The sequence below is a fragment of the Nomia melanderi genome, chromosome 4 (genome assembly GCF_051020985.1).
Source record: "Nomia melanderi isolate GNS246 chromosome 4, iyNomMela1, whole genome shotgun sequence".
Lineage (NCBI taxonomy): Eukaryota > Metazoa > Arthropoda > Insecta > Hymenoptera > Halictidae > Nomia > Nomia melanderi.
Window position 1 is genome coordinate 3,714,541 of NC_135002.1, and position 27,105 is coordinate 3,741,645.

The 27,105-nt window shown below is 42.4% G+C and overlaps 3 protein-coding genes across 10 annotated transcripts; 2 read left to right on the forward strand and 1 right to left on the reverse strand.

The window, feature by feature from the left end:
• The first annotated feature begins 245 nt into the window (after positions 1-245).
• On the forward strand, positions 246-22,527 carry LOC116434929 (uncharacterized). Of its 3 annotated transcripts, none has more exons than XM_076366420.1 (10): positions 4,796-10,633; positions 11,618-12,015; positions 12,170-12,366; positions 12,451-12,642; positions 12,711-12,965; positions 13,042-13,089; positions 13,165-19,208; positions 19,282-19,401; positions 19,464-19,554; positions 22,430-22,527. In XM_076366420.1, the coding sequence occupies exons 2-9, from the start codon at positions 11,996-11,998 to the stop codon at positions 19,548-19,550; spliced, it is 6,963 nt and encodes a 2,320-aa protein (XP_076222535.1). In that variant the 5' UTR covers positions 4,796-10,633; positions 11,618-11,995; the 3' UTR covers positions 19,551-19,554; positions 22,430-22,527. The 3 variants fall into 3 exon arrangements, with proteins under 3 accessions (XP_031849743.2, XP_076222535.1, XP_076222534.1); XM_076366419.1 differs by lacking the exon at positions 22,430-22,527 and having other exon boundaries at positions 4,796-4,981; positions 5,106-10,633; positions 19,464-19,849; XM_031993883.2 differs by lacking the exons at positions 4,796-10,633; positions 22,430-22,527 and adding an exon at positions 246-459 and having other exon boundaries at positions 19,464-19,849.
• Positions 19,875-22,481, reverse strand: LOC116434930 (uncharacterized). 3 transcript variants are annotated; one of them, XM_031993885.2, is made up of 6 exons: positions 22,028-22,481; positions 21,900-21,945; positions 21,624-21,795; positions 21,463-21,549; positions 21,371-21,398; positions 19,875-21,301 (listed from the first exon to the last, which is right to left on the reverse strand). In XM_031993885.2, the coding sequence occupies exons 1-6, from the start codon at positions 22,104-22,106 to the stop codon at positions 19,884-19,886; spliced, it is 1,830 nt and encodes a 609-aa protein (XP_031849745.1). In that variant the 5' UTR covers positions 22,107-22,481; the 3' UTR covers positions 19,875-19,883. The 3 variants fall into 3 exon arrangements, with proteins under 3 accessions (XP_031849745.1, XP_031849746.1, XP_031849744.1); XM_031993886.2 differs by having other exon boundaries at positions 21,870-21,945; positions 22,028-22,085; XM_031993884.2 differs by having other exon boundaries at positions 19,875-21,398.
• A 175-nt stretch (positions 22,528-22,702) lies between the features above and the next one.
• On the forward strand, positions 22,703-25,518 carry Arpc4 (Actin-related protein 2/3 complex, subunit 4). 4 transcript variants are annotated; one of them, XR_012998307.1, is made up of 5 exons: positions 23,140-23,240; positions 23,538-23,864; positions 23,936-24,106; positions 24,175-25,123; positions 25,228-25,518. XR_012998307.1 is itself a non-coding variant. In XM_031993889.2 (4 exons), exons 1-4 carry the CDS (start codon positions 23,074-23,076, stop codon positions 24,178-24,180), a joined length of 507 nt encoding a protein of 168 aa, XP_031849749.1. In that variant the 5' UTR covers positions 22,703-23,073; the 3' UTR covers positions 24,181-25,518. The 4 variants fall into 4 exon arrangements, 3 of the variants coding, with proteins under 3 accessions (XP_031849749.1, XP_031849747.1, XP_031849748.1); XM_031993889.2 differs by lacking the exon at positions 23,140-23,240 and adding an exon at positions 22,703-23,076 and having other exon boundaries at positions 24,175-25,518; XM_031993887.2 differs by having other exon boundaries at positions 24,175-25,518.
• Positions 25,519-27,105: the final 1,587 nt, after the last annotated feature.

Below are 27,105 nucleotides of genomic sequence, written 5' to 3' on the forward strand. Positions count from 1 at the left end.
CCGGAACGATGGCGGTGGCGTTCGATTCTTCGCACCTGACTCGAAGGCAGTCCGTCATGCCCAAAGTCTGCGTCCTTCGTAACGGCCTACATACGACCGTTTCGCGCGTAACAGGGCACGCCGGTAAAACTGCATAAATCAGACGGAAGACAACGAGGAGTAGGAAACGAACACGTGCCCCGCGGAACGGTGATTTACTAGCTTCGAGGGTCAAAGAAGCAAGGATCTCCGCTCGAATTCGCTGCGAAACTACGCTACGGTCGATTCCAGCGGATTCGATGCGCGATTCTCCATCGATGCTCTGGAATGAATTCGGTTACACTTCCAATTGCAACTCGAACCTATCTCGGACTATTCGTAGCACTTTTACCAGAGAGTTTTTGATAGTGAAGTTCGAAAGTGATTTGCTGGGAACAATGGATTGTAAGGTTTCCAGTATTCATCTATTTTCATTTCTTCGTAAGTAGTAGCACACCTGACCCTCGAGTTACGCGAAAATCCGTTCCACGTGGGTTCGTTTTACGCGAACGAAATATATATTTATTTCGCATAGCTTAACATTATAACACAACCCTTTGAATTTTGTAGGCTCCAATATTGCACCAGTTGAAATATGAAATATTTTAATGAATCATAGAAACTACCCTAAAATTATTAGATTTTCTATTATTAATTATTAGACTTTTATTAAAAGATCAAAGGTGTATTATAGCATTTTTCATTTTCACTAGATACCATAAAAATTAGTTACAGTTGCTGATAGATTACAAAATCATCTGCAGCGCTAAGGGTTAACACTAGAACTACCGAGCATTTAATGCGGTTAATATGCAATTAATAAAAATTGTAACAATAGATTATTTTCAGTTTCTTCAGACATTCAGTATAGTACTGAAATGGAACTATTTATTTTCAAAATCATTTCGAATATTCATTTCGAAGATATCAATAATTGCTAAACAAACAGATCGAAACCAGTCATTTTGAATAATACATTTTAGAAAACAAAAGTATATTTTATTCGCTGTTACTAAATTCAGATAAAAAAAACTACCGCGTAAATCAGGTGTATATCAGACTGTATTTTGAGTATTTGAGAATCGAAGCCTAATCGATAGTTACTAAGAAAAAGTGCAATCATTTACTCGAGATTTCAATGTATCATTTACAAAGAAAAATCTTTTCCCTACTAAGTACGAAAGACACTGCACTGTCAATACTTTCTCCACTTCGTATCGTACTCATTTCCAGCAACTTTGCACTCCCAAGTTTCCCACGAATTCTATCTAGTGATTCTCACTTGTTCGATCAGTGTCCATCAGGATCGTAAGGGGTAGCAATAAATCGAATCGAGAAGAATATTTCGAGTGGTCTGCCGATCGATCGCGACGACGTCCGTTGTCGTTCGCTCGGTGTCCCCCGCGCTCGGTACTTTCCACATGTTATCAGGCCATTAATACTCCGTAGCGCGGAGAGATAGGGTGTTTACGCGGTGTTTCGCGGCGAACCGTGACACCCCGGCCGCCGGCCGATCGGCAGAGGCAGCGATAACCTCTACGAATCGGCTCCCCGATCCTACGGAATTTCTACTCGTGCCGAAGTATTTATAAGTCTGATTCATTTCGACGCTTGTCCGCGACATTAAATCGGCGGATGTGGCCGGTTGCTATGCAGCGAACGAGATGCTCGAATCTAGACGCGTCATGTGATCGGTGGAAGTTGGGAAAGCTGGGTCGATCGGAACCTTGGGCAGTCAAGCTCTGGATAACCGATGGAGTCGTCAGGCCGGAGAACTGTCTGGTGTGCACCTAGGTTTCAGTGGATGTCAGAGTTCACGATGATAGGATTCAGTGGATCTAGTATCTGGTAATTGGAAATGGATCCTGGATTTGGGCATTGGATACTGGATATACACTTGCGAATCTAATAGTATAACTTAGGTTTCGGTAATGGTTGGTCTTATAGATAGGATCTGTTAGATCTAGATTTCACTGACAGATATGTCCCTATTTAGATAGTCGAGCTAGGTCTCAGTCTTCTATCAGTTCCTATACTAGTTGAATAGCTCCAGGTCTCAGTGGATGTTGGAGTTTACGATGATAGGATTCAGTGGATCTAGTCTCTGGTAATTGGAAATGGATTCTGGATACATACCTGCGAATCTAATAGTATAACTTAGGTTTCAGTAATAGTTGGTCTTAGATAGGATCTGTTAGATCTAGATTTCAGATATGTCCCTATTTAGATAGTCAAGCTAGTCTTTTCAGTTCCTAGTTGAATAGCTCCAGGTTTCAGGAACACGAGGATCGATTTCGATTGCTGACTTCGCAAGCTCCTTTGCCTAGGTTCAATTAAGATTACCACTGCTAATCCTTTGCTCTCGAAGGAACTAAATGTTAAAGCTAACGTCGAAGCATTAAACCCAGGACCTATAGAGCTCCTCTAACGAGATCAGATGCTTCGGTAGAATCGTAGATTTTGCCCGATTCAGCTAGCAATGAGCAGTTCGAACTTTCTCTGCCTCCGAAGTCCGTTGGTCTCCCGTAAGATCCGCTGACTACGAGTTTATTCGCTCGGTGTGGCAGCGATCCAAAGGCGCGACAGCGATTGAGAAGTCGGTCGTGCTGGAACGAGCTGTAGAAGACCGTAGAAACATTCGTGGGGCTACCTACACGAGCAGGCCCCGAGGGACCGACCGGTCTGGCCATATTAGTCCACGGAGGCCACGAGGAGGTTGACGTCACCAAGGGTCGCGTTCTCCTGCAGCGTCGACGCAACGTGTCCTAGACGTTCCCTCGCCTATCGAACGCCCGGCGACTCCATGTGTCACCTGGACTGACAAACAATTCCCGTGAAATACGTCCCGTTTCCATGTGTACCCGCATTCGACGGATCTCCTCGCGCTCGGGCGTCAGCTTTCTTTTAGACGACACTTTCCTTTATTTTCAGCGACATCGAGATTCTCTGTTTCTTATTCTTATTCCGTTTGATAGTTCAGACTTTATAAAGTCTTCTTAACGCTAAACCTTACCATTCTTGATTTCTTCTTTTTGTAATTATTAAAAAGATAGATGTTCCTCTGAGGAATTATTAAATGGATTTAGCAATACGCCAACTGAATTATAAATGAATTGAAGTCTCGATGGATGCACTCTCGAAGTTGCTATAGAGGAATTTCGAGAAGTCAATTTAACTGCTCGGTTTAATGTTAGACTTAGACTAGTTTAACACTAGAACTACCAGACTGGTGAAACTAACCGATTTCAAGATTCTTACTTCATCGTTATTCTGATCAAGGTACTGTCGCGAGGAATTTCAAAAGAAATTGCATTTGTGCGAGTGCAGCAATAGGAAGCTCTTTGAATCTTAGGAAATCTGCTTTCCTAATTTTGATAACAAATTATATATAGCTCTATATAGTGTTAAGTCCTTAAAAGCCAGGTTTGCGGATATTTATTGTACAGTTTACTCTATTGATCCTAGAAGAATCGATGTTCGATTAGATGTTGGAAATTGGAGGTTTAAAAGTGACGATTCTAAAGCCAATGTTAAACGTTACGTTTTCATTGGAAATGAAAGACATGCAGCTAAGAATCAGGATAATTTGGTCTTCTAGCCGCTAGTCAAGAGAATACTGATATAACAGTGTCACAGGCTGAAAGGCAATCGATCGGTAATACCGAAGGAGACATTCTTTAAATAGCAAGAGCTCAGGACAATGATTTACATAAAATGCGAACTAAAAAAGACTGGTGTCAATCAGTGTGCCCGCGTTAATCGAAATGCAGAGCGAACGGTATTCCGAGGGAATGAACCTGGCCGTGAGGAATTTCTCGCCGGCTTCCGGCTGCTTGCAACCAAGTTACGGGGACGTGACCGGCCGATTAAATCTGCTCGGTGCGTGGTCGGCCGCGAAGATTGCCACCTGTCCCTCAGCTAGGCGAGATCGTTGCAACAAAAGACTCGAAAGCCCTCGGACCGCCTTGCAACCGCGAACCGAATAACAATCAACTGTTTGCACTTCGAAAGGCGCCTGTCAGTCGCCGCTTGGTCCAATACGGCGAATTCGTAAAGTTTTATGTGTAATTTTCGATCTTCCATAATGTAACCCTTTGAACTCGACATTGAACCTTTTTTCGGCGTCGCAGAGACGATATTCGTAAAGTTGTATATGAAATTTTTGATTTTCCGTAATGTAACCCTTTGAACTCGAAAGTTTTTCACTAGAAATATTGAACCTTCCTTCGACAACGCATAGACGACATTAAATTCAGAAAGAAAGCCATTACATTCGAATATTTCTCGCATCGATGTATTATAGAAATATTTCTATTGTACATAAGACTTTACGATTATATCAAACGCTTGATATTTCGAAGTTTCAGTGGTTGTTCGATAAATAATTGTATTCCATCGAATGATAATTCGGAAACACGCACGGTTCAAAGGTTGACGCACGAAGTACCGGAATAAAGCAGATTTCTCCGTGAATCTACGCGAGTGTCGCTGATTTTCCTTCGGAGAACGCTGAAGATTTCTATTAAGAATACTTTACCATACAAAGGGTTCAACGAGGAACGTTCAGAAGGTACAAGTGCTCAGCGAGAAGTAGGCGGCGAGGAGAACCTCTCGACCTTTGGGAAAGGTGTCGCGCATTGAAACGCAGTCGTCGTCTAATTTCCATCGCGCCTGTCGCGTTACGCTGCAAAAACTCGCGCTCGCCAGTCACCATTATTATATTCAAACGAACGTTTGAATATGTTACGCTTAAATAATTCAAGCGGTGGCCGGGCATTTCCATTTCCTTTGTCCGCGAGTTTCCTATTTACATGTTCCCAGCGATGGCTCGCGGTGACCGACTTCGCTCGCGTCGCGGAAAACCGTGGAATTCAGTTTCCGAATGTTACGCGAACGTTCCGGAAAATAGAAAAATGATCGAACACCAATTCGTCCGTCTATCTACTCTTCATTCGACGAAAGTGTACGCCGGTGGAAATGGAATGTCGTTCGATCGCGGTTTCGCGAAATTCGCTCGTGAAAACGTGCGGTTGTGCGTGCTCGGTTCGGTTGTTACACGTGTTTCGGCGTTCATTGTGAAATTCCAGCTTGTACCGGGACAAGTAGAAAGTCGGCTTGAAGGAATCTGAATAATAAGGAAGTGACTTTTCGAGAATCGCCGGAGTATTCTCGGCGGGAATCGATGAAAGCCCGTAATTTCCCTGGCGGACGGTGCGAACGTCGCCGAAAACCGAGGCAGGGATCGAGGGACGGCGGATTTTAATGAGGATTTTTCGAGAGACGTCCTCGCGTCGTATCGGTACGGCGCGGAGGGAGAAAGAGGGAAGCGAAACGACGGCGCGGATCGCCGCGGAGGAACGATATCATTAATATTAATGCGACGAGCGTACGATCGAATTATGTATACGAGTTATACGGGCTTGTTTACTCTACGGCGTGTCTAACGAATCGATTCGTTAGGTCTTTGGAAGCGTTCCCCGTGAAAGGCTGGTTAAACACTCCGCCGGGTAAACGAGGATCCTCGATTCTACGGGATATTAGTCACTCGGGAAGGGTTCCCGTTGCGAGGCAGCCTCTGTTTCTGAAGCAGTTAAACAGAGGTTCCAGTGAATGATGACCCCCTGGCCGGGCTACTCGAACCAATCATCGTGTTATTGTGTCAGGACGTATAGTCATGGAAATGTCGGAGTTGTTCCTGCTTCGTAGCCGCCGCTTCTTCGATCCGTCGAAGTTTCGAAACGCAAATAATGCGCAGTGCAGTTCGACGTTGAATCGAACGCGTCGAAGAACTTCGCGTGCTTACGGATGTGTCTTTACACAGTTGTTAGTCGAGTAGAATATGCTTCGTAGTTGGAAAGTTTGCGCAGTCTTTTAAGATTCATCGGGTGATAGGTCGCTGATGGTTGGGAGCTTAGAGTCTTCGAGTACTAGGATTTATCAATTATCCTCGAATCTTCGGGTATCTGTTGGACTCTTGGAACGAAGATTCTTGGATCCTTAACGCTTGATATTTCAAGGAATACCAATAATCTAAAATCTAAAGATACTTTACTGATCCCTAGGATCCTTGGTTTCCTCTTGGCTCCTCTTCTAATTTCCACAATCTCGAGGATTCTACGTGATCACTTTGTCTCCTAGCAGATCTTCAACGCTAGGTTTACAATAGTTTATTATTCAGTTTATTCTATCGTCTAGAACAATTCGTTCATCTAAATCTTGGAAGTTAGAGGTTTGACAATGGATAATTAGGAGGTCCTTTGAGATATACAGAACCTTCAGCAGATCAAGCTAAATTATCAATTAATAGAAAACAACATCAATTAATAGAAAACATCAATTAATAGAAAAAATGAAACTACGCGTTCTCTTGCTGTTCGACTAATTAACCCTTTGCAGTCGCCATTCGGTTTTACCCATGGAAATGATAAAAACTTCAATATTAAATTTTTCTATAATGCATCAACAGATGGAACATCGAAATAAAATAGTTACTTAATTCATACGAGGTATTTCTTTACGTTAGTTGTGAAACATATCATTGACGTTTCATCAGAAAATAATGAATATTTGTTGGGATATTCTCGAGTGCAAAGGGTTAAATCGTTTGCCCGCGACTCAGTCTTCCAAACGCGAAAACGTCATCTCGCCAGAATGTCGACATTCGTCAAAGGGTTAAAAGTGCCGGGCAACTTGAGAACGCGAAGCCGCAAGCTGCTCTCCTAGCAAACCGGTGAAACCGAAGTCACCGGCGCACGAAGATCAATCATCATTTCCCCTCGCATTGGTCTGGTAACTAAGCTGAAAAGCGGCAGCGAGCCGAGGCAATCGTAACTTCACGCGTCGCCAATATTAATTTCTTAGAAACGTTCATATCTCATGTCAATGAAAGTGGATTGAGGGGAAGGAAGAGAAAACAAAACAAAAAAAAAAAGAGAAGAAAAGAAAGGGGAACGAAAACGAAGGCATGCGCCGGGTTCTCTCGCTACCGGTCTGGCGAGTGGTCGACGGAGTCGCTGCTGCTGCAAAAGGAGAGGCTCGAGGCTTCTGGAACAACACGTCGCGACGCGTGTATCGCTGCGGCGAGATCTCCCCGCGAGGAGAGGAGCCGATAACACGACTCCGCGATCATCAATTCGGTAGAATATTCATGGACGTCGCCGTCGGCCGACGCGCGATCGGCCGTGCGTGAAGCTCGGACTAATTGATCTCGATATTTCGCGAAACCTGGAAGCGGAGTACTTCGTTAACCCTCGACAACCCAGTCACATTTGTAACTGTGACCGTGTAGTAGGAAATAGTCGATGGTTTCCAGTCATTTTGTAGCAACAGTCTAACCCTCTGCGGTTCGAAGTGCTCTTGGTTTCTTTGAGGTTCACGTCGACGTTAGTTCGTTCGATTATAGCTTGATATGACGGTATATTTATTTATTCGAGAATATTTGGAAATGTTACCTTTAAATGGTACAATTGTAATACTACAAATAAATATAAAAAATTGTTAGAACAGGTAGAGGGTGCAATAAAATAGAATGTCGAGTCTGACTCGACGTAGGACTGATAAGGGTTAATTAACCCTTTTAGTGCCGGGCGAAGATAACCGGACAATTTACTAAGGTTCGGGAAAAGCTCATAGAAACCAAACTAAAAATGATATTTATCTAATTAGTCGAACAGTAAAAGATCAGCACGTTTTCTTTCTTTCTATCAATTAATCAATTGATGTATAATTTAGCTTCATATGTTGAAGCTAAATGTTTTATAAATTTATTTTGAGATAGAGTTCTCTCGCGTTGCGAATAATAAGACGCTAATGAATGTGCAACGATATGTCGTCGCTGGTACTAAAAAGGTTAAAATCAAATGGAACTTTCTTGAGACATTTTGGTAAAATCATTCGATAGATGTATTGGATAAAATGATACAGATCGAGAAACAGTTTGAAAATGTGTCTACCGAGTGTGCCGTTACCTAGTTGTTTAGGGTTAACGAGATTGCGAGACTTTAACGAAAGGTTCGTGCAGGATTCCCTCCATTTTTTGGCAATGGGGGTTGGTCCGAATGGGGATGCTGCGCAGGGAAGATCCGGCAGATCCGCACGGTGGGAGCAGCGCTCTGATTGGAGCAGCATCCCTTGCACGAGGGTCTGTACCATTTTGCGCCAGGAGAAAATGGCTTGTCCTCCATGTTTCGCAACATGGCGTGACGCTGCGTGTTTACGGCGTTTGTTAATATATCAACAAGTCATTTTTCGTTGATCTCCAAGCGTATAGACATCATTCTCATGTATGAGAAGAGCTGTCTCCTAAAACTGATACACTTGACGTATAACGTTGCAACTACTCTAACTTTAGAATCAGGATCCTTCAAAAATCAACAAATCAATACTAAATCATTCACTAAATCTAATCCTCCATTCTCAACTACAATCTCCCACAAAGAATATCCCAATATTTCCATCAACCCACGAAAACTCCCAAGACAGCCCAAAGTTCCAAATAAAACGTCCGAATTCGACCACTCAACGCGAAATTAGATTCCGCAAAACGCCACTCCCAGAAGGTTGTCCGAAGTTCAAGAACCTCTGAAAGGGGTTAACCTCTCGCGCCATTCAGCCGTGCAAAATCCAGGCCACAATCATAGCAGCCGATATCTCACCGGTGATACTAACCCGAGTCGCCTAAGAAAAACATACATATTCATGAAAATAAATACATAGTCTTCCAAAGACTCCACGTACAGCCGACAACTGAAAACAGACATTCGACAACCTACATAACTGTCCCGCTAACGAAGTTCATATTCACTGACCGTTTTACAAATTAATTCTCAGACAGAGTTCTCCAAATTGTCCTCGATATTCGCGTTCGGTCCGAAATTCTGATCCCGAGCGAGACTCGTCAAAGTAGTACAAGGGGTTAATCGCGAGGGCAGGAATTGATCGTCCAAGGGAGCCTGTGCAGGGCGCGCAGGGGGTTCGTGTGTACGCCGACGAGGGGAGGGGGGAGGTAGGTTAGACGCAGAAGAGAGAGATCCAGCGACGACTGCGCAGGATTTCTCTCCCGATGCGGTGTCGTTGGCGTGTCGGCCAACCCCCGGCCGGGGCCGAGAGGGTGGAGAGGGTGCGGCCTGGCCTACCCTCCCGTAATCAATACCGGTGCCGGCCGGCTCGTTCCTCCGTTCTTTCGCCAGCCACGCGAAATCCTGCAGACCACGAATTTTTCTTCTTGTCGTCACCCCCTCGCCGACGCCGACTCCGACGCCGACGCCGACGCCGCCGCCGCCGCCGCCGCCGCCTTCCGTGGCCACCCTTATCGGCTTTTGTCGTCGCGACGCTGCCGTGACGACCTCGCCGCCCCCTCCGACCCTCCGCGGCCGCCGTAAATTTCGAATCGCCTAAGCCCGGCGACTCGTTTCGTTAACCCTGTTATTCGACGACGGGGTCGTTGCCGAAAAGAATAAAAAAAGAGGGGTGTACGCACGAAGACTGTCGGCGGGCTAAGCCCAGTCCAGACTGAAGGACTTTGTATTTAGACGGCGCGTTGTCTGTTGACAGTTTTCTGTAACCTTCGGCGGGGGTCTGGCCCGTGGATTTCGAATTGGAACGTTTGGCGGCGCGATTATGTAAACAGAGCTAGGATAGAGGTGACGTTCTTGGACTTTTTTCTCGCGCGCGTGTATTTCTCGATCTCGCGACTTCAGGTTCGCCGACGTGTGCGGGAGACCTCTTGTTCTGTTATTCGCTCGATCGTCCGGTTAGAGAGATTGAAGAAACATCGCTGGTAATCGTTATTTATCGTTCGGAACGTCTCCCGCGGCTTATGAGAATTTCATTCGGGAAGCTTGCCACTCACTCGGACGGTGGTGCCTTTCAATCAGCGCCGGCCGTTTTACACGTCCGAATCCTCTCCCTTTCTCTCTAGTTTCTATTGATTCTGCGAAAGAGGTGAGAGGTGAAACCACGCTCGGTGATACGCGTGTAATTGCAATGGATTGCTGAGGCGGCGGCCGCGATTATTCGATTAATTAATATTTCTGGTGTTTAGAAAGCACTTAAGGGCTACCCGTGCGCGCGCTGGTTCGCGTCTGTATCGATAGCAATTCAAGGGTATTGTTAAGGCGTTCTCGGCGGCAGCGGCGACCGTTTAATCGCGCGAATGATTTCTCACGGGATGATCGTAATTACGCGCGTTGCATTCCTCGGCCGCGGTTGTGCCGAGGGGCGGACGCCGCGTAAACGTAGATGCGTGAGAGTTGCGTACCACACGCGAAACTCGGCCGCTCGTGTTGCTTAAATCATTAATTAGTGCCGCACGCGCTGCGTTGCACCTCGCCGCGTCCGTTCGAGGCTAGAGTTTTCGCATGGGCGCCGTACGAACGCGCTCGCGGCGATTAATCGCTGAACAATCGCGCGATGATACGTTCGCAGTGGTTCCGCCTTTGCGCCGATGATCCTCGGCGATCGGTTCCTTTGTTCCTTCGCTCGCGAAACATTCTCAAAATCGACGAGACGTCGAGCTTCCGAGGATTCACGGAAACTCGCAAGATGTCCGCTCTCGAAAATCCAGTTTCCTTAAAAGTAATCGAACGCCGCACGCGCGACTGGGGATAATTACGTTGTAAGTTATCGCGTATTGTATTTCCGTCTTTACTTTGTCCGCTCGTCAGGAATAGGAGCAGCGTTTAATTGTATAATAAACAACCCGGCGAATGAAATATGCCGGCGTTTCGCGTTGCCAAATAAACGTCGCGAAATCCGCGTCGAGTCGTTCTCACGCGAGCGGAAAAAATATGTCGCGACGTCAGCGACGAGGCTCCGGGTATTTTCGATGCGTCGTCCCTCGGGGGACATTTCTGTCTCCAAATTTTCGAAACGTTTTACGCCGTTACGCTCTACGAAGACGTTATCGTGCGGATTCTTCTGTCTTAGAGAATTAACGCTCGATCGTTTATCTCGGAAAATCGCTTCTGAACGCCGATTAATCGCGTTCATATTCCGAGGGTTGATCCGACGATGTTTGCTTTTCCCTTTTTTTTCTCGCCGCGCATTAAGCGAGCCGTCGGTCTCTCTTTCTATCGGCGACGGTTACAATCGTCGATTTGCATTAACGACGCTCTCAAGGCGATCTTGAGTGGACATTCGAATGCGTTTCGCGGCTCGGCTACGTGCGACTCTTCGCGACGCATCTTCGCGTTGTTTCGACGCGGCGGAGGCGCGTCCGACGCTCGCTCGTCACGTATGACTCGATTTAAATTAATATATTCCATCCTTCGTTACCGATTCCCTTTTCTCCGCGCTTCCCGGCCTTCTCCGCCGATTTGCATTTAATGGAACGCTCGTCGGGACGTCGTCACGCGTCCGTTTCGAAATAGAACGAGGGAAACGCGACGCGCGAAATTCAGTTGCGCGCCGCCGTTATTATTACGCGGTTGTTCGCGTATTATTGTTGACTTATATTTGGAATTTTAAAAATACTCGTTTAAATTTAAAGTAAATAAATGCCCGGCCGAGGGTCGCGCCATCTTTCAGCGTTCTCTGGAAACTAGACGTTGAATTCGCATTATTGTTTTTATGTAAAATGAAAATATTTGAAAAATTTCAGGCTCATCGTGTTTGTCGGGTTTTCGGAAGATTCCTTGGATGATGATCTTTGGAAATCGATAAAGTAAAAATGAGGGATAATGCAGGAATGCTTCGTTTGTTATTGTATGGCGATAAAGGAGGTCACGATTTCTGGTACCGGAAGTCGGTAAGGAGGTTAGAGTCATTGCTGAGGGAAAATCGATAGATGGCGGGGAGGTTTGAACGAGTGTCACGGCTCTGTTCGACAGAGTTTTTATTTCTGCGATCGAGCCGAGAAGGATTGAAATGTCAGGGTTTCGACGACGGTTTTCGTGTTTGTGTAATGTCAGTCACAAGTGACGCTTTTGCGCTTCTCGCGGCGCACTCTTCACGCGAAACGATGCCAAGGGGATAAATTATGCCACGAAAGGAGAACACGTAAGTGTCCAAACAGATTGTTGTCTAACCTCGTTCTACCATTAGAAACACTTTTCCCTGTTACCTCGCGTCCGACGATATCGGGACGGGAGAGAATGTTCAGTCGTTCCCTTAAATCGTAACGGGGTGCACGTTAACGTTGCTGTCTTCTCAGCAAAGCGAAAACATGGGAGCGAGACAGAAGAAAACGTATGAACGCTTACTTCAAAACTCTGGCAGACCTTCTGCCGCCGCACCAGGAGGGTCGGAAACGCAACAAGGTCGACATCCTGATCCATGCATCAAAGTACATCAAAGACCTCCATAGTCGTACGGAGGAATTGTTTTCTGCCCATGCATCGGAAGCGCACAGTAATAAGATCCATCAGATTTGATGACAACACCGTGAAACGTCTGCGACCCGTTGTTTAATTTCTTGTTGTTACTTCTGCGCAGAGGAAGAATTGGCTCGTCTGAAAAAACTTGTAACCCAGCTGTTCTCTCGTACACAGTTATTGTCGACACTGTTGCGAGAGGCTGGGATCACTGTACCTGCAGAACCAGCCCTTGAAAAGATATCCCCGTTGAAATGGTCGAATAAAATTAATGTAGAGGACGCAGAGAAGTACTTCAATAAGTTAGAAGAAAGTAAGATGAAACGCTAAGGGATTAATGTTAAAGAGTTTTCTAGCTACTTAAAGAATGGTTGGTTTCAGTAAAAAGTTCTGAGAGCAAGAGGGAAAAGTCTGCAGAACTTAAAGTGCCTTCTAAGAGAAAATCTGTGAATCCTTCTCAGTCATCTGCTAAAAAATTGGTGGAGAATAGTGATATTTCGAAGAATGTGGATAGTTTGATTGAAAATCAGGAGAATCAAGTGAATTGTGCAAACAGTAAGGATGATAATTTGGATTCAATAGGAAATGTATCGGAAACTGTATCAAAAGAATCTGAATGTTGCCAAACAAATACAAGTAAATATTTGTTTTTAATGGGTACTTCAATTCACGTATGTAATAAAGATTATAATTTATAGTTATTTTTTATTAGATTCTGATGCATCAGAGAATGTTCCAGTAAGTGATAAAACGAATAATGGTAAGTACCAGTGAACTTTGAGTAATATTAAATAAAATTCTGCAGTAAGTTCTATAATTGATGTGTGGCTTTCAGCATTGCAGAAGGTAGAATCCCAGAAAAAGGTAAAAAGAAAAACAAAGAAAAAGGATGGAAAAAAATCTGTAGCACCTTGTATAAATAATTCTGTAACTAATTTGACTCCAAATACTCTTATACTGTCTGGTGGTAAATTGATGCCTTTAGTAACACCTATGACATCAAATATCATTGTGAATACTCAACAGCAACCAGCGAATCCCATAATCCTTAGCAATACGCAACAAAATCAGATGTTTGTTATGCAACCTTTGACCAATCGTGTACAGAACTCTGTTGTCTCTATTTGTAATCAGGCGTTAATTAACACTGTACAAAAGGTGACCTTGAATACCGTCCCAAGTATTCGCACAAATGTAGTAGTAGACTCGCAGAATTGGGCTTCGAATGTGAAGAATATAATTAACGCGACGAAAATCGGCGGTCACAAAGGTATCCTGCCTAAAGGCAAAGAAGTGACAAAAACAACGATGACGTATAAAGTTCCTATTCCAGCGATTCATAAAGAAAAGGTGGACAAACCGAAAGAAAGTAAGAAAGAGGAAGTTAAACCTAAAGGGAATAAAAATCACGCGAAGGGCTCAAAGAATCCACAGGTTTCAGAAGCAGTGGAGGAGAAGAGTGAAAAAGAGAAACTCGGAAGAACTACAGAAATCTCAAGTTCTCCTCAAAAATGTTCTCTAAAGCGCCCTTTAAATGTAGAAATCGGTACCAGTGATGAACCGGTTGATAAAAAACAAAAGATCAATGAAAACAATGAAAACCCTGCTACAACGTTGTCAGCATCTGTAACGAAGGCAGACTTTGCTGTGACTTGTAAATCAATTGAAAGTCTGAAGCATGTGATAGAAAAAATAGGCGAAAATGCGAATGAAAATCAAGATAACAGTCATATTCTGCTTGAATCGAATGAAAAAGAATCTTCTACAGAGGCCAATGCAGAATGTCCAGTTTCATTATATTCCCCCAACAAGGATATCTCTGAAACATCAAAGACCATAAGCGATATAGAATGTGAAACGAAGAAGCTCCAAGACGTATCGGTATCAGATTCGGTGTCGCCTGTAACTTTTTCGGAAGAGCATTTGAAACCGACTAATGAAGTTGTTTCTGCATCCTCCGATACCGAATTCAGTATTCCAGTAGACAACGCATTAGAAAAATCAGAGAATAATATGGATGGTTCGAGTTCTAAATCTTCTCTGACAGAAGTAGAAGAGGCTGTTCAAGAATCTGTAGATTCCAAGAAGGTGAAAGAGGTGTGCAACTTAGGCACAGAATTCGACAATTTGTTGCAAGTTACACCGAAAGATCCAGATGCCATTGAAGGGACACCGAACTTGGAGAATAATAAAATTATTTTAAATCTTGATACAAATATCACGACAACCTTGAAACCGGAAACGAATGTAACGGTTCAAACTTCTGATACTACCACAGAATCGTCATCGTTACTTCCAGTTAACATAGCCGAAGACGAGTCCAAGCTGGCCAAAGCATCTAAGGATGATGGACCAAAACCGTCGCTGCCCTACAATACAGAAAATTCTTTTGTGCCTATTGGCAATAGAGCTGATGGTCTCCACTCTGATTTATCCAATGACATATTCGCTTCCCTTCAAGTACCTTCCAGCTCGCACAATTCTGAATCCATATCACCTACTGCTGCATTTTTAATGGCTTTCCCGCTGGTATCCTCTTTGAACGGTAAAACTGAAGTCCTTGAAGAGGAGATGAAAGAGGATTTCAAGTATCATAGTCAAACTCCGCCCATGTTATTGCAAATTGGAACTATGGAACCCAATAGCTTCAAAATCAAGACATCATCGCCGTCTCATTCAATCGCAGAAAAACGTTTAAAGGTGACTTGCGAAGAGAAGAAAACTATAAATCCACCGGTCAGTGAATCTGTAACTACAGAGATGATTGCTACTGTGGAGTGCAGTACTTCTACAAAAGCTTTGCCCAAGGTTGTGAATAACGAACCCCTTAGGGAACCTTATAAAATTGTGCAAACTGTGTTACCAACTTTGGAGAAGACTGCTCCCCCTAACTCATTTCCACAAACAACCTTATACTCTATTGCGAGCGCATCGACCAGTAATTCCATCAATACCAATACTCAATCGGGAGGAAACTGTCAAAATCAGCTCACAAGAAACTTGCAGAACACTATTGCTACTAGTGAAAATATTATTGATTCTCAAATTGGTACTGTGTCCACCTCAAATAAAACAGATCAAACTAGTTGCCCAGTTCAGGTATCCACTTGTGACACTAGTGTTCGTTACTCGGCTTCTCAAGATTTCCTGTCAAGTTATTCAACTGTTGTCGATAACACTCTGACGAATCTACAACAGAATTCAACTGTTTGTAGCAACGGAACTATTTCAACTATTTCAGAAGTGAATCCTGCAGGACTTGATCAGAGTGCGTCTCAAGCATCTTTGGTTTCACACCTAGTCAATACAACAACCACTACGAATGCTTCTTCTTTGCCTTTACAAACTATGCAGGTGGATTACACATCTCAAATGAAAGACAAGGATTCCCACAATTCCCGCATTTCTTATGGAGTTGATGGAAAAGATAATTTAGTTAATTCCAGCATTGCGCCTAATGCAAGACTCAATTATACTGGTCACATTGACAGAGTTCTTCCTACTTCATCTCAGAACATACAACAAGATTATTCTATACAATCCAAGGATGCATCTCTACCTATTCTATCTGCGCAAGGTATTCAAAGTGTGTATGATTCGCAGTCTAAAAACAATCATGTTCTAACCACACCACCGAATATTCATAATGAGTATTCTGTGGATCAGAATAAAAATCTCTCACGAAAGGATACCATATCTTATCCCACGGGAACTGGCAATGCTTCAACTAGAACTCAAACTTATTCTTCTAAGGACCCCATACCCAATTCATCTGAAAACCATTTTCAACATAACTATCCAAAGATGAAAGATTCCGAATCGTCGGTAAATAACATTGTAGATCAAGATGCAAAGTTGAATGATATTCTGAGATCGAAGCCGCAAGAGACACAAGATCACAGACGGGAGGCGAGTTACAACTCATCGAAGAAAATTGATGTTGATCCTTTCGCTCAAACATTCTCTTATGGTGTAAAGGAATCCATAAGCGCACAAACTGAACAAAACGTTATGAGTCAGAACACGGAGAACCTGTTCCAAGGGAAACGGGAAGACACTCAAAATTACACTTCTTATTCCAACAAGGACATAAAGAAGATCAACACCAGTTCCTCGAATCCTGTAAGTTCTAAACCTTTAATTCAAAACGTCCCTGTTTCACGTTACTCGCAGCAACCGACTTCCTTCGTTGCCACGTCCAATTTTGAGCAAAGTACCGTTACGGATAATCATGCTAAATCAACTACCACCGTTGCCCAGAACTCTTCGAATTTCAGTATTTTATCTTGGACTACTTTATCGCCTGTTGGCGGTACTGGTAACAATAATTTGGTGCAGTTTGAGCAAGGACAAAGTCAGACGGAAACCACGGAGCAAAAAGCCATCTGTGAAAGTTATAATTATGTTCCTTTACACAAGGAAAATTCAAACTTCTCCGCAGTGTTGACGAATGATGTTTACTCGGGCAATTCAACTGTGGCTAACATAGATAAGTCGAGAATGAAGTCCGGAATGGAACCACAGAAGCCCTTCGTTGACCCTTCCAAGGCAAGAAATATTCAGACGAATGTCCCGCCGTCTGGTAAACAAAGTCGGATGCAAAGTCAAAGTCAAACTTCATCCAGTAACAATGATTACACTAAGTACAACACTGAAAATAAAAATAAGTCCAAGTACGGAATAGAATCAGAGTATATTCAGAATGAGTATCCAGGTATGGAACAGCAGTCACAACAGCAACACGGACCGAAGAATCATCAGTCTATGCCACAGAAGCAGGACAAGGCTATATATCCAATGTCCAATTATGATTCACAGGTCAACTTTGATTTGCCAGAAGTTAGCACGCAGATGAAGTACTCTGTAGATTATACCAGTTCAAATTTCAAATATCCGGATAAATCCCAGCAACATAATCAGATTAAATATCCACCACTAGTTCAAGGACAAATTCCCTCTCTTCAGCATGAAAGTGTTTCATATGCCAATGACGGCAAGCATGGACAACAACAGAGTGCCACAAAGTCCAAGTCGAATCAACAACAGCATGCTATCAGAGCTCCTGTAAACTGGATGATGACACCTGAAATCAAGCATAACACGAATATTGCCGACATAATTTTACCACCTATTGGAAAGGAACTTGACTTTTGTCAGAATAATCTGTTTGCTCAGACTCCGTCGTACAACCAAGGAACACCTAATCAGTTTTATAACAACTATGACGTAACAGCCCACAGTTTCCCCAATTTACCCGTTCTGCAAAGTGAACCAAAGAGAACTTCAGACGTATTTTATTCTGAAGAGCAACCGTTCCCATGGTCTCCTACAAAGACCAGTGTTCATGTCGAACAATCTCAACCAGTTAAAGGTATAGAGCAGCACATTGTACCTTCCAGTCTTCCAACTTTAGTCGGAGATTTGGACCTAGGTACTAATATACCTGAGAAACAGAATTTCCTGTTCAGTCAGGTACCGTCTAGAGTTCCATCTGACCAGAATAAAGACCCCATCAAAGATAAAGAAGGTGCCGTAGCTGCACGTGATTTCCATACAGTGTTAAATACTCAAACGGTACAACATCCAGGAGCTGGTTCATCGTTCCTTTCTGTGAGTCAATTGGTGGAGCACGAGAAGGCTGAAAAATCTCATCAGCAGCATCACCAGCAGCACCATCATCACCATCACCATCACCATCATTCCCATCAACATCAACAGCAGCAGCAGCAGCAACAACAGCAACAACAACAGCAGCAGCAGCAGCAACAGCAGCAACAACAGCAAGCCAGAAAACATCAAAGAAAAAGTAACACTAGTCCTAGGGGAAATAGTAAGCGGCAAATAGACCTTCGTAAACAGACATCGGGTAACGATCAGTTGCATCAGAGGCACGAAGACCAAAAGTCATCGGGTCACACCTTCTCAGAACAAGGGTATCAGCAACAACAGCAGCAGCAGAAATATCAGCAGAATAATGTTCACTGGAGAAGCAGGAACTGTAAGAGCAATTACACTGCAGAGGCATTGATTGGAACTAATAGTAGTGTCCATGATACAATCCAGGATAAACATGCTTCTATAAAGTTTACTACCAACTACCCTCAGAATAAATTTCAAACTAGTCTACCAACTGCGGATACCGTCATGCCCATCAATTATTTTTCTAATACCGATGATGGAAGTGGGTACGGGCAAATGGTTAATCAGAATTTCAATTCGTATACATACTCTTCCAATACAAACATTTATCCTACTTCAAACTTTATAACTAGTATATCAAATACTCCCACCAGTTACATGATGCCATTACACGATAACACCGATTACATGGAAACAAACGCGTTTCTTCTACCAAACGTGGCAACTTCCTCCAGTGCCACTTCATCGTCCACTTCTACAGTAACAACCTCGACCACTAATGTAAATACAAACACAAAGAACCACCAGCACTACGCGAAACATCAGAACTGTGACAAAAGGACATACTCTACAAATGCAAAGAAAGGGAAAAGAAAAGGTCTAGACGGGACAATGCAGAATTTAGAGTTCCCGCTTTCCGGCATTAATTCACCCTTGGAGGATTATCATCATTCGGCTACCTTCTTGCCACCACCACCACCGCCGCATGCTAGCCCCCTGTATCAAAACCATCCACAAGCAAATGTATACACAAAAGCTGTAAATAGTTTACCACCGCCACCAGCAGTTGCTGGTCCTCAAGGTGTACCGACTGTAGCCACACCCGGATTTTCAATGAATCCAAACATGCCAAGAGGAGGAATCGTTTCAAGCAACCCAATGGCTATGACCCATCATCCCTCGGGCACCAGTCTTACCAATTTTAACTTGAGTACCATATTTCCTGAGATGAATGACAAAGTATGTGGATCTACAGATTACACCAATCCCTTATACTTACATTGATATACTAATTTTTTCAATTGTTTATCAGATTACAGGATACAAACCGCCGAACGGTATACCAACTGGTTTGACACAACCACCAAATCAGACCACAGCTTACACACAGAGAACCAATTATCCGACGAACCCACTCTGTCACTTGCCTCAGGTTTGTTGCGTGAAAAACTGAACATTCCATGAATTTACATTAAATGTAAATATCGTCTTCAGGTATCTGAAGGAAGCCAATTTGGTAACAGCGTTCCTCCTCCTCCTCCTCCACCTCCTCCTGGAGTAATACATTATAAGAATGTATGATAAAGTAAGTATGAATGGGGAATGAGTCATTGACCATTGTATATATGTACATAATTATGTAATTGATTAAATTAAATTAAATTCAAAACGAATTGAGTTAATAACAATGACAATATAATTTTAGAAGATCTTATTGCGTGCTTGGTTACAATTTAAATGTTGTTTACAAAAGGAGCGTTTCCTTGAATTTTATAAACAAAAAGAGTCATGTTCAAACAGCAAATATATTATTTATCGTCACTATAGATCTGTGAAATTGGTCCTAATCATATAATTGTATAGTAAAAAAATATCACAGCTTATAATTGTATTATTAACCTCCTATAAATTGAGTTATCTCATAGCTTTGGTAGGCGGTTTTAATGGAATCTTGCCGAAAGTAAACTTCTCTGCCAAATACATGCTTTTCTCATCATCGGTCAATTGATCTTCCGCTGTATAAATACTATCATCAATGATAGTAGCGGTCATAGTAACGCCAAATGCAGGTTTACCAAATGGCTCACTGGAGGATACAGTAACAGTATTAGCCGTTTGATTTTGTGCAAAATTGCCGAACGGTGAAGTGGTTTGTTGTGTCCTCGGTGCAAACGGATTGGTAGTTGTAGTTGTGACTGTAGTATTAGTGGTAGCGAAGGGTGAACTCTTCAAATCACCGCCAATTGTAGAGGGTGTGAAAGGGGAGGTTGTAGTGCTAGGTGTACCAAAAGTCAGTCCAGTATTTGTAGTAGTTCCAAAAGGTGTACCGGATGATGTCACAGTAGTACCAAACATTTCACTGGTACTCGTGGACATACCAAATGTGGGTCGCGAGAAGGGTCCAGCAGTTGAGTTCGCGGCTTCAAATTGTGAGGTTGCAGGAGCAAAAGGACTGCTAGTTGCAGTGGTAGCTGTACCAAATGGGGTTGCACTAGAGGTTGATATAACAGATGTAGTTGGAACATTACTACCAAATAAGTTCACAGCAGGCGTAGACACAGTAGCTCCGAAAGCATTTGTAGGTTGAGCAGCTGAGCTAAATGTCGGAGTAGTGTTATTGGTTCCACCAAATATATTGTTAGAACCGCCAAATCCTGGTTGTTCGCCAAACATGGGTGTATTTGCGTTTCCAAAATTTGCTGCGCTACCAAACACAGGTGCTCCTCCAAAGGCGGGTTTAGATTGAGAAAATAATCCAGAACTGAATGCCCCGGTTGATGCAGTTGCTCCGAATATTGAGTTCGTAGTCTGCAGGGTCGAAGAATTACCGAACGGATTAGCCGTGGATGTTTTATTAGCTCCTCCCATGTATCGATTTAGAATCGGCGCATTTGCTTGAGAAGTGGAACCGCTAAATAATGATGGAGCGGATGTTGCTCCACTGAATACTGATGTTGTTGATTGCGATGTTTGAGGTCTAGCAAATACATTGTTTACTGGATTGGATGTTCCAAAAATACTGGGCTGCCCAAAAACATTCTGTGATGCACTTCCACCAAAAATAGAACCACTATTGGTATATGAATGATCTGTATTGAATGTAGTAGTAGTATTTGTAGTTCCACCAAAGACAGAGCTAGTACTAGTTCCACTACCAAAGCCCAAGTTATTTCCAAAACCTGGAGTCCCTCCAAATATAGGATTGGATGTATTGGCTCTTCCAAATATCGATGAGCTACTAGTAGAAGTAAAACTTCCACTGAAAGGATTGCTCTGATTTCCAAATGTTTTACTGCCAAATACATTAGAGGTTGAAGTGTTCCCCGGGATACCTAATTGAGGAGTTGCAAATGAAAAATTTGATGATTTTCTTAATTTATTTCTACTTGTATTTAATTTACCTTTTTGACCAGTCCCCTGAAGTTCTTTCTGAAAAAGAATATTTTTCATAAAAATTTGTAAATCATGCTCAATGTTTTTAGTGTTTACTTACAAGCATCTCTATAGTCTCGTGAGTAGGATTCTTTAAGGCTTCTCTTTTGGCTTTCATGTCTTGACACAGTTGTTGAAAACGTAGTTTCTGAAAAAATGTAACAGCCAAATGATTTATGAGCATTCACAATATGTAATGAATTATAGTTATTATATACGTACCGCCTGTTCAACCATCCCATTCTTTTGTGCTTGGTACATCTCCCATCGTACTTCCTCCGGGGATACATCTTCCATACCAGGAATACATGGTTTTTGTTTAAGTGGCGCAAAACAAGATAACAGCCATTGCCCTCCTCTTTCGGCACTAAGTACTTCTTTTGCAACCGCAACCCTAATTTTAATGATAACAATTGGATTATTAAAGCATTTTAAAATTTAATAAAAATTGACTTGATTTTATGTTACTTTTGAACCATTAATTATGATATAACATACGCTGTATATTCATCCTGATTGTAAGATTCAGTCTTGGTGTTGTTTCCTACAAAAAGAAAGAGACGAATTGATGTTGACAGAAAACGTATTGTGAACGTGAATTATAATCCATATTTTTTTTGACTTACCGAATGTATTTATGTGTTGAAACTGACAGTACTGTCCAAAGCGACAATTGCCTTGTCGATAATATTTACAAATAACCATTGTACAGGTAATTGGCTAGGTTCAGTGTTGTGAAACTTTACATCTTATATTGCAATTAAGTTATCCAGGACACCAGCATGTTTTCCATGATTCACACTAGAGTGCGCAGTTATGCAAACATTAAAAATACTGAAATTTATAAAATAGAAACAAGTTAACATGTGCCAATAAATATCGGTTTTCATTATATGCACATAAAAAATGCAGATTCAGGTATCAGTGATTAAAATAAATTGGAATCAAATTGTCAGCCTCTTTAACTTGAAGGAATTTTTGTATAGATATTTAGTTACTGCTTGTAACAGTATTTAATATTTTTTCAGGTACCACCTAGTGACAAAAGAATAGTATTAATTGGCAAGTAACTTGAGTGTTCTGGCGTAGATGGTGCCACTCGACACCTTCATCATTTTCCAATTGCACATAAAAAATTCAGTATTAATTTAAAAGACTGCAATTAAAGTTGTACTACTTCGCTATAGATAAAGACGATAATTAGTTTAAATATATGTATCTAAAAATGTGCATACGCCGAGATTAAAATGTACTGTATGCCATTGAATAATACAGAATAAGAGAGAGCTCCCATTCCGGACAGTAGCCTTAGTTTGCCAGAGTGGGGCGGACAACTATTTTGATCGTCGGTGTATGCGAAGCACCGCGATAATTTTCGGACAGGATGCGTTCTGAATTTGTGCAAATTCGCTGACGACCGCCCGTTATCTCTGTGGAAGTCTTTTCTACAAAACAGGAACAAGAAAAGTTAGTTTTGGTTATCAGTGAACTTCGGAACACGCCCCACGCCGTTGAAATTAAACCGGCCGAACTCAACCCCCCCTGATATGCATGAAACGTAATGTGTCACCTTTCACGTGTTTCCGTGGATCTTTTCTAAAAGGGGCAAACTGTTGGAAGGAGTAGAACATTGTTGAATTTTGATCACGACATTTCATAGCTAACTCGCAAAATGGTAAGAGTTCCTTCCAGATTTTACTGAAATAGGTTATGGTAATTTGTGTTCTTTAGGATGATTAAATTCCTTATCAGTAGACAGGATGTAGCAATAGTATGAATGGATATGTTTCACGCCCTACTATTCTGTCATATAATATACTATACTACGTTTATGCTAATGTAAAGTACTATTTAATTAGTGTCCAATTTGTAGTCATGTTCATGTATTAGAAAGTGTATCAGCAGGATATGGTAGACTTAATAATAGCTTCATTAAAGAAATTGAGTTAATCCATTTGTAAGAAATAGGGTTAGATGTACAGTTTCATTTTATTGGTGTACCTATATACTTTTTAAAAGTTTTTAGTCTTTCCATGAGCTATATGAAGGGCGTAAGAAAATCATTATGGTTTTTAGAAGATAAGACACGAATTTATCAGCAGAGATTATAATTGTTGTTTGTTTTATGTTCTACAGTCTGCGACTTTGAAACCTTACTTGACAGCAGTAAGGAGGACACTTACTGCTGCCATGTGTTTAGAGAATTTCTCTTCCCAAATTGTCGAAAAGCACAATAAGCCAGAGGTTGAAGTGAGAGCTAGTAAGGAGCTTCTTTTGACTCCGATATTGATCAGTAGAAATGACAAGGAAAAGGTGCTGATAGAAACCAGTATAAATAGTATGAGAATAAGTATCGCAGTGAAACAAGCGGACGATTTGGAAAAAATTCTGTGTCATAATTTTACAAGATTCATGACAATGAGAGCGGAAGATTTTGTCATTCTCAGGAGGAAGCCTGTAGAGGTAATTTTATAAATTTATGAAAAATCAAATGCATGATCGATTATATTTATGACATTCAAACTGTTCTATAGGGTTATGATATTAGTTTTTTAATCACAAATATCCATGTAGAACAAATGTACAAACACAAAATTGTAGACTTTGTTATCCATTTCATGGAAGAAATTGACAGAGAGATCAGCGAAATGAAATTATCTATGAATGCAAGAGCTCGCATTTGCGCAGAAGAATTTCTAAAAAGGGTCAGTGCGGTGAATAAATTCAGCACATATTATCATGCTACTTGATTAACCAACAATTTTTATTTCAGTTTTAATTCCTGGGACACAGTGTGTTACCAACATAGCAATAATTGGAAACGTCAGGTCGCTAAAAGTAACAGTGCCCATAAGCTGGTTAATGCAGTTAGTACTAATTTAAGGATAACTTCCTGTACCCTGAACAACCCTCCACTAAAAATGCCAATTCCTGTTATTCTCCAGTTACAAAATCCACTAAATAAAGTTTTCGATTAATTGGTGTTATCTCCAGCTGTGTAATGAGTAACAAGTCTGAGGTTTATGTAAGTACAATACGGTATTAATTCACTGCGTCGTTGTAAACTGTAATAAAAGTAGGGGAGTGTATCTCGTTTTCTCAAAGAAGTTGGATAGAGTGGTGAACCGACATCCGTTCAGAAAGCATTTAAAATTAATTTTATCGTTCGAAAGTTTGGGATATAAAATTGTAAGAACGACTTTATAAACTTTACACACTGCAAGGGTAGTCTGATAGGACGAGGTCAGATCTTTTTCGAGTCTAAACTTTTCCATCTTGTAATCGTGGTATGCATGATCAATCCATAGTGTACATTTTTATGACAACGTATTAAGGATCAAGATGTTTTTCAACTGTAAATACGGAATGGCATATAATCTTCACACAGAATCCTTTTCTTAACAAAAACACTTTCGGTGATGAATTAATAACGTATAATTTGATATTGAGTACTTTCGCGAGTAAATCTAGCACAAAGAGAACGAACGCAAGAATATGGTGCAAAGTCGGGAAGGCTTGAATTTCCGAACATCGGGAAGTTTTTAACGGACATTCCTAATTGTGGAGCCGTCGTCTATGTATCAGTGCATCGTTAACACTAGTAACTGTAAACACAACTAACGTCCACCGACACTGGGTATTGTAATATGTTCGACAACTGCCAAAACACTATTTAGCATAGCGAATCGATCAAGGGACTGTAATTACAATGTTCTTAAACGGTACGAGTAGTTCTTAAGGTGTCTATACTATAAGTACCATGAGAGCCGTACCCTCATCACGGTGTATTTATAACGAACAGAGTGGTGTACTTTTGGATTTTCAGTAATTTCCAACTGAAGTTCAACGCTCGAACACTGTGGAACGCGCGTTTCAATTTTTGCTGGATGGTGTTCGATTGTCCCTCTTCCCCCATTTTAATGCTATTCGAGCTGGCGCTTACTCGAGAAATGGTTTAGCAATGATCACGTGCTTCTCAGAGTAACAGACAAGACGGTGGTGTGTACGTAATGCGTGCAATTCCTTTTGCATTTACAAAGTTCTATTTATCTTACGAATCATTGTAACCATATGATTTAATACTAATGTAAATACAAATAAACGAGAAGAATCAGAACGTGCAGCCACTACTTTCCTCTTTAGCACTAGGCTCTGAGCATAGAAGACTAAGTCAAACTTCACTGAGAATAAGACTAAACATTAATTCCAAGTTTCTGTTAAAGAATACAATTACAAATATCATTAACACAACGAAAACCATGATATCCTATCCACATATTCATCGATCTCACTCAATTGTTTTCCATTTATTAGAACGTTCATCGAGAAGCCATCAAATTCCAAGTCCACCCCACACTCTTCGGCGAACCGTTCCTCTCCACGAAGATCCAGCTTCGATCAGTGAATCCCAGGGACCAATTCCCGATAGCACATTATCGTTCAAGGTATTCCTATGTCTTTGATTAAAGTAATTATCCCCGTCACGGTACCTTCAGCCCCCACCCTCGTGACATCCGTCTAATGTCCGCGTCGCTGATTCCTCAGGTAACCGTCCCACTCCTGAAAGTCTGCAACCTGTCGCGCGGAGCACAAAGGCCATCTCGAGTCATGGAATCCGTCACGTTCGCGGTGACGACTCCTCGTTCCATGGGGAAGGGTGCCTTGGCGGGCAGTCGCACGGCAATCGGCAATGCCATTCACCAGTGGCAGTCCGCGAGTTTCCCGGCGACGAGGTATCGCGGCGTCCTCGCGCATTTCGATCGGTATTACCTTTGGTTGTGCAGTTCTCCGCGGTAACAGTGGCTCCCCTTCTCTCCCCTTCGCGGCGGGGTGGGATTAATCAAATTGAACGTGGCGGTCACTCACGAGGGTAGCTCCAGGGAACCGGTATCGGCGACGTTATCAATTTTAACCCTCGTGCACTGTTTCCGGTCAATTACACTCGAACGTAGACTCTCGTTTTCAATTGTATTGTACAAATTTTCTAAATCAACATCATACTGTAAGCTCGCACTTAGCAACATTGTACACGGCATGAGTCACGGATAAGCCATTTATCTTAATTGCACGTCGACTTTGATCCAATTCTACAATTGCAATTTTGCTAGATATCAATGCAACGGTGCACCGTAGCGAACATTGACACTAATTCTCTAGTTCCTCGAATCTGACGCCTGAAAACCGTATTAAGCTTCAAGTTCCACATAACGTTCTACAATATATTTCGTAATCGTACCCTCGAACTCATCTTCTCGCGTAACGGAAACAATCCCAATAACGTATTCGTTAACCGCTCAAACTTCCGAATTCCTTAAGGAGAACGGTAATCCCGCGCCGCCGACTTCGCGCAAAGAGTGTCGCCTCGTTAAAAAACGCTTCGTCGCGCCCCCGAAGAGCGAGCGTCGTCCGCCGGGCAATTATTAAAAACAGAGAAACAGTTAGCCGGGTGAAGGGTCGCGGAACGGGGCCGGGGGACGGGGGGGATCGCGGGAAGCACCAGAAACAGAATCCTCTCGCGGAAACTTTTAAGCCCGCGGTCGTCTCGCGGCCAGTTACGAAGTTCCGCGGGGCCGTCGCCGGGCGAGGGGGTGGGTCGGCTTCAAGGGGTTCGCGTAATCTCGTTCGCGGCGGTCGCGATTTCGAGATTACCGCGTTCCAGGCCGCGCTATTTTCGAGGGTGAGCCTCTCTCCGGCCCGGAAGATT

Bases quoted from the DNA above. Each gene is read 5' to 3' on its own strand.
- LOC116434929 (XM_031993883.2), top strand. From the start codon at position 11,996: ATGCCACGAAAGGAGAACAC. The intron at 12,643-12,710 runs GTAAGATGAAAC...GGTTGGTTTCAG, and splicing joins CTTCAATAAGTTAGAAGAAA to TAAAAAGTTCTGAGAGCAAG. The intron at 19,209-19,281 runs GTATGTGGATCT...ATTGTTTATCAG, and splicing joins TTCCTGAGATGAATGACAAA to ATTACAGGATACAAACCGCC.
- LOC116434930 (XM_031993884.2), bottom strand. From the start codon at position 22,106: ATGGTTATTTGTAAATATTATCGACAAGGCAATTGTCGCTTTGGACAG. The intron at 21,946-22,027 runs GTAAGTCAAAAA...TTCTTTTTGTAG, and splicing joins TCAACACATAAATACATTCG to GAAACAACACCAAGACTGAA. The intron at 21,399-21,462 runs GTAAGTAAACAC...ATTCTTTTTCAG, and splicing joins ACGAGACTATAGAGATGCTT to AAAGAACTTCAGGGGACTGG.
- Arpc4 (XM_031993887.2), top strand. From the start codon at position 23,175: ATGAATGGATATGTTTCACGCCCTACTATTCTGTCATATAATATACTA. The intron at 23,241-23,537 runs GTAAAGTACTAT...TATGTTCTACAG, and splicing joins TATACTACGTTTATGCTAAT to TCTGCGACTTTGAAACCTTA. The intron at 23,865-23,935 runs GTAATTTTATAA...ACTGTTCTATAG, and splicing joins TCAGGAGGAAGCCTGTAGAG to GGTTATGATATTAGTTTTTT.